This window comes from Lynx rufus, unplaced genomic scaffold, assembly GCF_022079265.1.
Source record: "Lynx rufus isolate CCGP_SWC_20201006 ecotype Redwood Valley unplaced genomic scaffold, mLynRuf1.p SCAF_5, whole genome shotgun sequence".
In the NCBI taxonomy this organism is placed as follows: Eukaryota; Metazoa; Chordata; class Mammalia; order Carnivora; family Felidae; genus Lynx; species Lynx rufus.
This window is the reverse complement of record NW_025814867.1, coordinates 103,430,189-103,442,808: the sequence shown is the minus strand read 5'-3', so window position 1 is coordinate 103,442,808 and position 12,620 is coordinate 103,430,189. Positions and strand designations below refer to the sequence as shown.

General features: G+C 34.2%; 1 protein-coding gene across 2 annotated transcripts in view; it reads left to right on the top strand.

The window, feature by feature from the left end:
* DZIP3 (DAZ interacting zinc finger protein 3) overlaps nt 1-12,620 on the top strand; it is an 81,441-nt gene that overhangs the window by 34,460 nt on the left and 34,361 nt on the right. For both annotated transcript variants that reach the window (XM_047099921.1, XM_047099922.1), the window contains exons 13-17: nt 1,207-1,824; nt 4,242-4,274; nt 5,136-5,305; nt 6,115-6,159; nt 10,820-10,845. In XM_047099921.1, coding sequence (XP_046955877.1) covers nt 1,207-1,824; nt 4,242-4,274; nt 5,136-5,305; nt 6,115-6,159; nt 10,820-10,845 — 892 coding nt within the window. The remainder of the gene's footprint in view (nt 1-1,206; nt 1,825-4,241; nt 4,275-5,135; nt 5,306-6,114; nt 6,160-10,819; nt 10,846-12,620) is intronic.

The following is a 12,620-nucleotide window of genomic DNA, read 5'->3' as shown; positions in this document are numbered from 1 at the left end:
TAGTTTGATATCAGTCCTTGCTAGAGGGAATGAGTGTCCTTGATCCCAGCCAGCTTCTTACTAGGCTACCCAGAGAAAGTTCCCTGGGTCATTTGCTTTGTAACCTTGCTTGCTTCCATGGTATATGTCAAGTATATCAAACAAGAATATTAGTTTCTAAATTTCTTGAAACACAGAATCGTGAAAGATAAAATAATAAAGCTACATTTTATGATAAATACATATTTTGATATTCATACAAAAAGTATACCATCGTATATCAAGTTCTTACTACTTTAAATTCACCTCAGTCTACTTTCCTCCTTTGGAAGTGCTATTAAACCAGAAAAATCTCAAATAGTTCATTCTCATGCCTTACTCCATTTCATTGATGAATTATCTACTTAATCATTAATTTATCTTTTGAGAGGATAAGAATATCATCATCAGGCCAGTGTGCCTTAAACTTTAATGTATATTCAAATCATCTGTTATACATTGTTAAAATGTAGGTGCCAATTCAGTAGCTCTGGGTGGGGTGGGGGGAGGTGGTTGCTAAGATTCTGTCTTTCTAACAGGCTCCCGTGGGGATGTCACTGCTGGTCTGTGGACTACACTGGGATATCAAGGCATTAGATCACTTTATGTTTTTTGATATAGTTCTCTATTGTCTGATATGGTTGCCACTAGCCATATGCAGCTATTTAAATTAATAAAACTTGGATATAATTTCAAATTCAGTTCATTTGTTAGAAAAGCAGCATTTCCAGTCTTCAGTGGCTAGTAGGCACTACAAATCTAAAACATTTTTATCACAGAAAGGTCTACTGGACAGTGCTGATTAAAATAAAGTTGCCTGAATAAAATATAATTAAACACTGGCAGTTACCATTCTTGAAAGTCTTCAGAATTTCCAAAGGCCTAAAGTTTTATGCCATTTGGTTGCCAAAGTCATTTACTTGAACAAAACCCTGGATGGTTGAAAGGCTTCTGTGGTGATTAGTCTTTGTGATTACTTTTGCTTGGGAGCATATTGTTTTTGTTGGGATTTTTTTGATAGCTAGAAGCAGCATGCTTATTGAGCACTGGCTGTGGCAAAGCACTATACTGTATTTCATTGTTTTGGAATCGTCCCTGTCCTACAGGAGCTTAGGATGTAATGAGACAGACCACATAGAAAAAAAGCATTAATGTGGAATGTTTTGACTTCTCAAAATTCATTTTCAGATGAAATGCCTATCTTCAAACTTGATTATAATTATTTCTATCATCTGCTTCATATAATTATCATTTCTGGTACTGACATTGTCCGGCAAATATTTGATGAGGCTATGCCACCCCCTCTTTTGAAAAAAGAACTTCTTATACACAAGAATGTGCTGGAACCCTACTACAACCATCTTTGGACCAATCACCCTTTGGGTGGAGCATGGCATCTGCTTTATCCCCCAAACAAGGAGCTACCACAGTCCAAACAGTTTGACTTATATCTCCTATTAGCTCTCATAAAACATTTGAATGTATTCCCTGCACCCAAAAAAGGCTGGAATATGGAACCACCATCTTCTGATCTCTCTAAGTCTGCCGACATCTTGAGGCTGTGCAAACACAGGGATATCCTCCTTAGTGAGATTTTGATGAATGGTCTCACTGAGTCACAATTCAATTCAATTTGGAAAAAAGTTTCAGATATTCTTCTGCGTCTTGGGATGAAGCAAGAGGATATTGACAAAGTGAAGGAGAATCCCATTGAGAATATCTCCCTTGATTACCATCAACTGTCCATCTACCTAGGCATACCAGTACCAGAAATCATCCAGAGGATGTTATCCTGCTATCAACAAGGTACAAAATAATTATTTACTTCAGCTGGTAAACCTTCACTAAATGTCTGCCATGTGCCAGACACAGTGCTAAGGGCAGGAGATTCAGTGAGCTCACATCTTGGGAGGATAGACTCATCAAGAAGCTACTAAAAATTATAGTACTAGAGATGTTCCAGAATACCATGGGAGATCCTACTCTGAGAGTCCAAAAAAGCTTTCTGGAGAGTGTAATATTTAAGGAATTCTTAAATGACATGTAAAAGTTAGCCCAGTGAAGAAGATGGAGAAGGACGTTTCAGAAGGAAACAAGAACAAAGGTATAGAAACATAAAAATATATTGTAATACAGGGAACTAAAAAGTTTGGCCTTACTGAGATCAAAATAGGGGAGAGGTAACAAAGAGAATACATTCAAGAGGATTTCCCTGGCCATGTTGAGGAGTTTTTGTTTTCAGAAAGGAATTGTTGAAGATTTTTAACTAAAGGAGTTTTATCACTACTATAAAATTAAGGATGCCTAAAACCATGAAATACAGGTACTGTATGTTTCAAGTATGGCCTTCTAGATAACATGGGTATATGTTTTCTCCTCCTTTCCAGCAGAACCATGACAATTAATTGAAAAATTTGGCAACTATTCATTGGCCATGCCCACGAGTAATTTAAAAAATCAGGTAATGTCTAAGGTCAGCAGTAGCCATTGTCCAAATGTCCATGAAGGACATTGTCTCTTCATATGGGAAAGACTTCAGACTTCCTCTCCCACATTCCTGGATAGCTTCTCAGTTGTCATCATGGGGAGTGGAGTTCAAGGCATGTCAGCATCACTGAAACCTTTACTTTGCTATCCCGGGTGACTTTTCCTGGTCCCAAGTTATTAGTCGTACTACCTAGTGAGCAACTGATGACCACACTGATGCTTTGTAAGCATACAACTTAGGGTTCTTGTAATTGTTGAGCTACTATTGTTGATAATTGCTAGGCCTCAATAACATTCCTTTTACTAAGGTCCTGGGATACTGTCGTGTTTTCCTGCTTAACCTTTAAGAGCCTTCTCTGAGTGTAAGAGGAGAGAATGCTGACTTCGATAATATGAGAAAGTCATGCAAGAACCCTTGACTTAAAATAAGTGGCTTTTTTTTACATTTACTTTATGAATACTTTATTGTTTATTCATTTATTTATTTATTGAGAGAGCATGAGCAGGGGAGGGGGAAAAGAGGGAGGGAGAGAGGGAGAATCGTAAGCAGGCTCCACTCCCAGTGCAGAGCCTGATTCGGAGCTTGATCTCACAACCACGAGATCATGACCTGAGCCAAAATCAAGAGTCAGAGGCTTAACTGTGCCACGTAGGCTCCTCACTTCATTAAGATTTGTATTAACAAATGAGAATAAAGGTAATATTTGGGAAATATTTAAGCACTAAATAAATTCAAAGCATTTCAAGCAATTCCCACTCAGACCCAAAAGCTTTGGTCCCTAATTTAATAGAGGCTTTCCTATCATCTTCTCTTTCCTAGTAGTTATTACAGTTGTTGTTTTCATTTGTTTAATATCCATTGTTCTCACTGAATCACTGTGAAGGTTCTTATTTCTTCACCATTCAATATCTAGAGCTTAATACAACCTTATACATTGTACATGCTTAATAAATATTAATGGACAAGGGAGAGGGAGGGCTGATCAGGATAATTCATATTGCTAAAACATCCTGACACTTTCAATGGAGGTTTGCTTCATAATTGACTATTGTTACTTTATGACCTTAGATTTTTAAAATTTTAAGAATCTTCTGCTTGTTTTTTTTTTTTTATATATGAAGTTTATTGACAAATTGGTTTCCATACAACACCCAGTGCTCATCCCAAAAGGTGCCCTCCTCAATACCCATCACCCACCCGCCCCTCCCTCCCACCCCCCATCAACCCTCAGTTTGTTCTCAGTTTTTAACAGTCTCTTATGCTTTGGCTCTCTCCCACTCTAACGTCCTTTTTTTTTTTTTTTTTCCCTTCCCCTCCCCCATGGGTTCCTGTTAAGTTTCTCAGGATCCACATAAGAGTGAAACCATATGGTATCTGTCTTTCTCTGTATGGCTTATTTCACTTAGCATCACACTCTCCAGTTCCATCCACGTTGCTACAAAAGGCCATATTTCATTTTTTCTGCTTGTTTTAAAGTGCTTATATTCTAGGCATTATCTATTATGAACTACCAAAGTTTTGTTTTCTTTGCCTAAACATGAATTTATAAACTTTATGTTATAATTTAAAGATTATGCCTTGTTTAAACTAGATTTATGAGTGAAACTGGTTGTTTTTACAGTTATAAAAGTAATTGGTACAATGTAAAAATCTTCTAACTTTTCTTAGTCCCAGTCAGATATTTGTTGGTTCTATTTCCAATTGTACATCTAAATTTTTTCTTTATGTATCATAGGAATTGCTCTACAGTCAATAACGGGCAGTCAACGTAAGTATGTTTAGAAACAAATTGCCTCGGTGACCTTTCAACTTGGAATAGCTAAGGAATACTTATAGGAATTTTACTTGGTCAGATAACTATATGATAAACTATTATTTGTTACAAGCTTGAAAAATCATGTGACCAAACTACTACTGGTCAGCTGAATGTAGTATGAGCCTTTTTCCTCCGTTTTGGTCTTAATGCATGTCTCCAGGATTTACCTGAGCATAGTTTATTAACTTTTGACACACTGGACACTTCAACAGGCAAAAATGCCTACCTGCTTGCTCTACCTGCTCATATATGCTACTCTTCAGCTTATGTAGCTTTTATCTAATTAACTATCCACTGTTAGGCTGTATACTTTTTGCCAGGTGGTGAGTTGCTAATTTTTTTAATTTCCATTTTTGTGCTGTGGTTCTTTAAATGCAATTCGTATTCTGCGATTAAAATTATACTTTAGAAAACAATACCATGGGTTTTGTTTGAAGTAAAATTATACTTAAACAATAAAAATATTTAAGTTAAAAATAAAAAAAGATATCCCTTTCCTAAAATTTTACTAGGTAAAGTATTAATAGGGTCAATGTCAGGATCCTCAAAAGACTTAGTATTTAGAATCAACTTAAGTTGTACAATATCTAATATTTAGAGTCTACTTAACATAACAGTAAAGTATCTTAGCATTTGGGTTTGTACTGACTGGTTCTAGGCTAGTATCAGTACCTATTTGGTCACTGATAAATGGTCATTTTCACCTAGTAATTAAAGAGAATAAGATGTCTTTCTGTTCCTGGGATGGTGTTTTTTAGTGATATGAGGGTAAAACTAAATGCGTCCTGATTTTGAGTGTTTTTTAACATTTAGGTATTGAAATAGAAGAGTTACAGAATGAGGAAGAAGAACTAAGTCCACCTCTCATGGAGTACAATATAAATGTGAAATCAAACCCTGAAATACAGTTAGCAGAAATGAATAAAGATGGAACATCGATACCCAGTGAATCTTCAACAGAATCTACTAAAGATCTCCAGGAAGTATAAGCTCTCATTAATATTTAAATTAAAAGAACTTAATCAGGGCTTTTACTTTGTTACATGTGCTGTATTTACAGCATCCTAGACAATCTTAGTTTACATTTATCAGTGTTCACACAGAGTTTGAATTGGAATGGTTCTTTCTCCAGTACTTCTTCCAAAAATCTTTCCTGCCTTAACCTTTTATTTTGTCAGCATTTACCAAACACTTATGTGTCAGACACTATGCTAGATTTCTGAATGTTTCTTCATCCTGAGTGATGGCAATAGAAGTGGGAAGTTAGTAGAAAGTAGAAGAAAACATAATGGGGAAAGAAGAGAGAAAAGAGAAAAACGTGATATTTCAGTGTCATTTGCATGGGAGTAAAATTAAAGTCATGCAGGGTGTAATCTCTGTATTTCTTTAATGTTAATTTTATATGGTCACTAAATTACTCCTGGGCTTAATTTTTCATCTTATGGACTTGAATGTGTTGATTTTTTGAAAGTCCCTCCCTTCCTCCTTTGTTGCTCATGCATGCACGCACATGTGCAAGTGAGGATCTGTGAGCTTTTTTCTGTAGCCTCCTCATTGATATTATGTTATTCCTTTGGAGGTCAATGATCTCTCAAGAGCAGAAGACTGAGATTAAAATAAGAGTGAAACTGAAAATAGTTTTCTATAGAATCTAGAATAATGAGAATAATAGAATAATAATCTATAATATTAGAAGATGAAAGATTTCAGTGGTTAGAGGAAATATATTTTGCAAAATAACTTATTGTGTGATTTGAATTGCATATTAATTAAATTATTTATTTCTTGTCAGGTTAAGAGTAAACCAAAGAAAAAGAAAAAGACTAAGAATAAAAAGGTAAGTGACTGTATTAGCATTATAATAGAGAGATGTCTGATTATGAACACTTAGGTTTACATATGGATTCGCTGTTAGAACTTAGTTCAAGTAGGTATATAGCATGAATGACTTATAAATGCCAATAGCTTAGGGGTGCCTGTGTGGCTCAATCAGTTAAGTGTCCGACTCTTGATTTCAGCTCAGGTCATGATCTCATGGTTCATGGGTTCCAGCCCCGCATTGGGCTCTGTGCTGATAGTGCGGAGCCTACTTGGGATTCTCTCTCTCTCCTCCTTTCTCTGTTCTTCCCCGGCTTGTGCTGTCTTTCTAAATAGATTATAAATATAAATATAAATATAAATATAAATATAAATATAAATATAAATATAAATATAAATATATAAATAAACTTAAAAAAAATGTCAGTAGCTTATTGAATATGTGGTTATATATGGTAGATCCTGAATGATTTAAGCTCCTAGTATGTCCTGCTTCACTTCCCTAAATCATAATTATACATTTAAATATACAAATAAGAAACTGAGTTACTTGGAAATTTCATTAATTTCTGCATACCACTCTCATTTAAAAAATGCATACTCAGTCTTTTATAAAAAGCTTCTCATCATATTTCCAGTGATATATTCAGAAACATTTTTCAAAGCCTTTAGAAATGTTGATTTTCTTCCTGATATCCAAAATTCTGCCAACAGTGCAATAATGTACAAAAATGGTACAAATGCAAGAAGCTTCCTTCATGCTTTGTCTTTGCTTTTTGCCAATTACAAATGAACAACTTACTGTTACTATCTATGGTGGAGTTTTAGCAAAAAGTCTCTTAATTGCTTGGAAAATTACAAAGGAAAGTTGAGTCTTTTTTAGTTTTGTTTTGGTTTTTTAAATTTTTTTTTAACTAAGGCTATATTTGTAGGGCAATTTTTGTTGTTGTTCAGAGCAAAATTGAGGGGAAGGTAAAGATTTTCCATGTATCTCTGACCCCCACATATGAATAACCTCCTGCAGTATCAACATCCCCCATCAGAGTGGTACATTTGTTACAATTGATGGAACTACACTGACACGTCATAATCACCCAAAGTTCATACTTTATGTTTTAATTCACTCTTGATGTTTGTAGATTCCTATGGATTTGGACTCAAGAGTTTTTTGTTTGTTTCTTGGTTGGTTTTTTTCCTTTAAATCAACCATACAGCTAACTACTATGCTATGCAAACTTTATGGTAAAAAAGAAAAAAAAAAAAAGTGTTGTTTTTCTGGCCTGAAACATACACTTAAAATCTAGGTATATTCTGTAGATTATGTTATAAATTAATGCAATGAGAATATTTGACCAACTATACAATCTGGTAAGCCAATGTTATTTATTGGAAGTATACACAAATTTTAGTCATAAATGAAATTTAACACAAGGTAAATTTACAAAATGCTTAGGTGAAGAACAGAATACAGATTATTTATGCTGTGATCAATAAAATATCAATATAATTTTCGTGTTTATCATAATCATTTATTATAATTTATAATTTCACTCAAAAGTTATTTTGAAAATTAAGATATGCTTTTAAAAGACATGAATAAGAAGACTTACTACTGGTCAGTTCTTATATAATAAAACACAGACTGATCTATTAGTTTAACTGATACTTTTTAATTCTTACCAAAACATTAGTAAATCCCAGGTCTAATACTACAGAAAGCTGGGCAAGTAAATCTGCAACTGTCAGACTGTAACTCTTGGTTCCAAAGGTACGTAGTTTGTCTCTTACAACAAATTAAAATATGATTGTTCAGATTTTCAATTCTAGTTAAATGGAAAACCCAACTTTTATGTCAAATTGAAATGAAACAGGTAATAAACACAATGGAAAATAAATGTAAACACGACTCAAAAATTCATATGCTAATAATATTAAAAATGTCTTCTTAGGGGTGCCTGGGTGGCTCAGTCGGTTAAGCGTCCGACTTCGGCTCAGGTCATGGTCTCACGGTCCGTGAGTTCAAGCCCCACATCAGGCTCTGTGCTGACAGCTCAGAGCCTGGAGCCTGTTTCAGATTCTGTGTCTTCCTCTCACTCTGACCCTCCCCCATTCATGCTCTGTCTCTCTCTGTCTCAAAAACAACTAAACATTAAAAAAAATTAAAAAATAAAATAAAAATGTCTTATTAAATGTCAAGAAGTTTTTTGTTATTGTTTATAACAACCTAAGTTTTAAAATTTTTTTAATGCTTATTTATTTTTGAGAGAGAGGGAGAACATGAGTGGGGGAGGGGCACAGAGGGAGAGGGAGAGAGAGAGAGAGAGAGAGAGGGAGAGGCAGGCATAGAATCAGAAGCAGGCTCCGGGCTCTGAGCTGTCACCACAGAGCCCAATGTGGGGCTTGAACTCATGAAGTGTGAGATCATGACCTGAGCCAAAATCAGCCATTTAACCAACTAAGCCACCTAGGCACCCGACCTAAGTTTTTTATAATTTATTTTTTTAGAAGAAGTTGAGATACTTTGAAAATAAGACAATTTTATGAAGATAAGATGTGAACATTAGAAGAGAGATCTCTCTTTTATCTAAATTTTAAAGTATGGGACCTAAAAATGCTGAAATTTTTGCATATGACTATTTCATATATAGTAGTCCTATTAATATACTTCATTATTATTGATACAAAGAATTGTCTAGTTATAGTGTAAGCAACCAGTTGTCTAGCTAAGTCCATCACATCCTCCAATGAGTTTTCCTCATGAAAAATTCTAGCATACAAAAAATTATCTTGTGTTATACAGAATAACAACAAAGTTTCTATGAATGAAATTGTGTCCTCTGTTAATTATTTGTCTTGTAATATCTCTACCTAACATTAGCTGAAGTCCTGAAAAGATCTTTCAGGGACTCTGGAAGAATATGATGAAAAAGAAATATTTGTATAGCAAATAGAGGAGACAGTACAGATGACTTCTAACCAGTATATATAGAGACATTGTAGTTACTTTTTCTTCAGTTAGGAATTTAGTATTTAGCTTCTAATATATCCAAATTATAAATAACTCTTTTGAGAGTTAATTAGCTCCTCCTTCCCACTCCTACCTCCCACCCAGGGGAATTAAGGGTTAAGAATAGAAAAGGGAGGTAAAGCAGATGGCAGAAGAATAGAAGGCTTTGTGATGATGCCTTGGGGAAGGAAGGAAACATGGCAGGAAATAAATCTAGCCCTTCAAATTGGATGTGCTGTCTATAGCAGGGAAGTTGCTGAGATGCATGTAAAACAGGCTGCTGCATGTGTTGACAAAAAGTTGTCATGGGAAGAAGTAAAAAGAAGTTTCAGAAACTATGCGGCTACACTAGATGTTCATTATGAACAACCAAATAAATGTCTTTCAGTTCAGCTATTCAGGTATACTGGAACCAAGGTAGGAGTTGATAATTCTAAATTGTAGAATCAAATTGGCACAGGACATTGATCAGATGCTGAAATGCAAAATTCTCTTAGTTTGTAGGCAATGAAGCAGAACAAATTTGTAAATACATCATGGAATCTATGGGGAAGGAGATCCAAAAGTTTCTTGTAAACAAGAGGTGGTGGTAGAAGTTAATACTGTAATTTATATAAAAGTAATTAATACTGTTAATAGGGTAATGTAGAAGAGCGATTAATACTATTAATATGTGTTGAGTGTCATTGATATTACCTTTATCTACTATGTAGCTTTTATAGTTTTACTTTAATGAACATAAAATTTAGGGTTTTTTAACATTTCCTTCCAATTGTGATCTCCTTGACACTTCCTTTTCTATAAGATTTCTTAATATATCAATCTGCTTTTACCTTGTATGTAGATTTTCAAGAACTCTTATAGTTAGTATAGTATTCCATAAAGGAGAATTATACATGTCCTGTCCCAAGATTACCAGTAGGTACAAACTCAACCCCAATATTTACTTTCAATATCTGAATCAGTGATTTTTAAGTTATTTCATGATTCAATGGTAGATTACAAAATCAATGTAGCAGGTCACAACTACCATTTTATAAAATAAATAGAATTAGTAAGAGTAAAAAAGTTTCAGAGTTCATTATGTATTGTCTTAGTTTGGGCTGCTATAACAAACTACCATAGACTGGGTGCTTTAAGCAAGAAACATTTTTCACATGTTTGAAGTCTGGGAAGTCAAAGATAAAGGTGTCAACAGATTCGGTGTCTGGTGAGGGCCCTCTTAGTTTGCAGATGGCTAACTTCTTACTGTGTCATCACAGCAAGTAGAGAGAGAGCACACAGAAGAGCAAGAGATCTAGCTCTCTGGTCTCTTCTTAAAAGGGCACTGATTCTATCATGAGGACTTCATAGCATCATCTAAACCTAATTACTTTCCTAATTAATTTCCCCCTTAATTGGGGGTTAGGGTTTTTGTGTATGAATTTGGGAGAAGCATAAACTTGCAGTCTATAACATATATAATCTGGGTAAAGATTATTTAGTGTGACTTCAATTTCAGTTTTATATTCATGGATAAAGATCTCTGAATAAGTGCATTTACATCATGATGTAAAATATATTTCTTATTTTGGTTGTGGTCAAAAAAGGTTGAGAAACACCTAAATGCAGTCACATCACTGTGCTGTACTGGCATAGTTGATATAGATTACTAATTCTTGATGTTTTTCAGAATAAGGAATCAAAAGAAGAACAAGTGTAAGTATTTATTTAATTTTTAAATTTTTCCTAGTATTCTCAAAGTGTGTTTTGCCAGTATGACACAGCCTTGCCTTGGGAAATGTTCTGAAAGAAGAAAGTACAGTTACTTTTCTTAATAACTTGTCACTTGAGAGTAACAAAAAGTTAAATTATCATTTACTTTGGGAGAATAGAATCTCTCACCATTTTTCTGTAAGGCTACTCAAAAGTCAAAGACTAATTTCGATCCAGCATAAAATCTTCTACAATATAGTCTAGATTGTGGTTAGCCAAATCTAAATTTAAGTAAGAATTAACCTTAGAGAACAGATCAGTGTTTGTCCTAATGACCTTTTTCCAAAAAGTTTGTTTTGTTGTGGTTTGTTTAACGCATAGGTGGTGGTGGTTTTTAATTCCAGTTGTTTACCGTGAATTTTGAACCTACTGGAAACCTTTTAATGTCTAAAGATCACTGTGTTATACAACTATGTGACTGATGACACTGCAGTAGTGGATGGAAGTAAGGGAGATAGTAATGAAGAGGCTCATTATACCCAACAGAAAGTTTAATTGAAAGTTGGTAACTTTGGAGAACTCACTGTGAGGACATAAATTATTAAGATATCTTTAAAATGGTAGCAAGAACATATTTTAACTTGAAAGTCACCACTTGTAGTTGATATTTTCTCATTGATAATGGATGTGATCTACTTGCTAATAGTTCATCATCCAAGGATGAATTTTCACTTTCTCTGTCAATGAGTTGAGCCACTAGAATGATAGTTTTTTGTTCTACTTTTTTCATACCATGTCTAGAAGCCATAAAAGTAACTTACTAAAGAATCATACAGTGCTATCAGTCATTTTGCTTATTTTACCTATAGTGTAGACACAAACTGAATGATCATCAGATCACCCAGGGAGCTTTGTTTTTGTATGAGAATTTTCACATATACACAAAAGTAAAAATAATATATCACGTTAATATATGTACCTAATCATCCCGGTTCAACAATTACACTGTTTTTCCACATTTGCTTCACTTTTTTCCCTTAACATTTTGTTCTTTGTTGGTGTTTTCAGTCCCAAATATCATGTAATTTTACCTCTGCATGCTTCAGTTTGCATCTCTTCCTGTAAGAACATTTTCCTATATTATTACAGTGTCATTATTAAACTTTAAACATTTAGGAATAATCTTCTATAGCTTTTCAAAAATACAGATTCATCTATGTATTTACAGTTGTCAGGATACCTGGAAAAATATAATTTTAAAAAGCTCTTCAGGTAATTTGGAAAACTGGGTTTGGGAACCAGTGGTCTACACAAGCATTTGATTTCATTGAACTTTCCAAAATGTTTGAGTCATTCTAGAATACCTCAGTGATACCTAATGAGTGTTTTATAGTGTTTTACAAGTTACTCTACAAGCATGAGATGCCATATTGTTTTCTAGGTCTCCGTGGCCTAAAAGAAGTAATAACGTATCCTAAAGTTACCGATTTTCTATTCACTAATCACATCATTTATATTGTGTTATAAGTAAAAGTACTATTTCTTGTTACCATTTAATGAGATTGGGAAGGAAATTTATAGCCACTCACTATACCAAGTTGAAAGGATAGTAGCCTGCATTTACATTTTAGACATAGGTATAAAAATGAGTTAATTATCATTGCACTTACAGTATTTTCATTCTTTTTTTTTAGTGGTTTCTAGTTACTGAAATCCATGTTACCACTACAGTTGTTTTTTTTTTAAGTCCTGTTACCAAAGAATCTCCATTTTTAAAT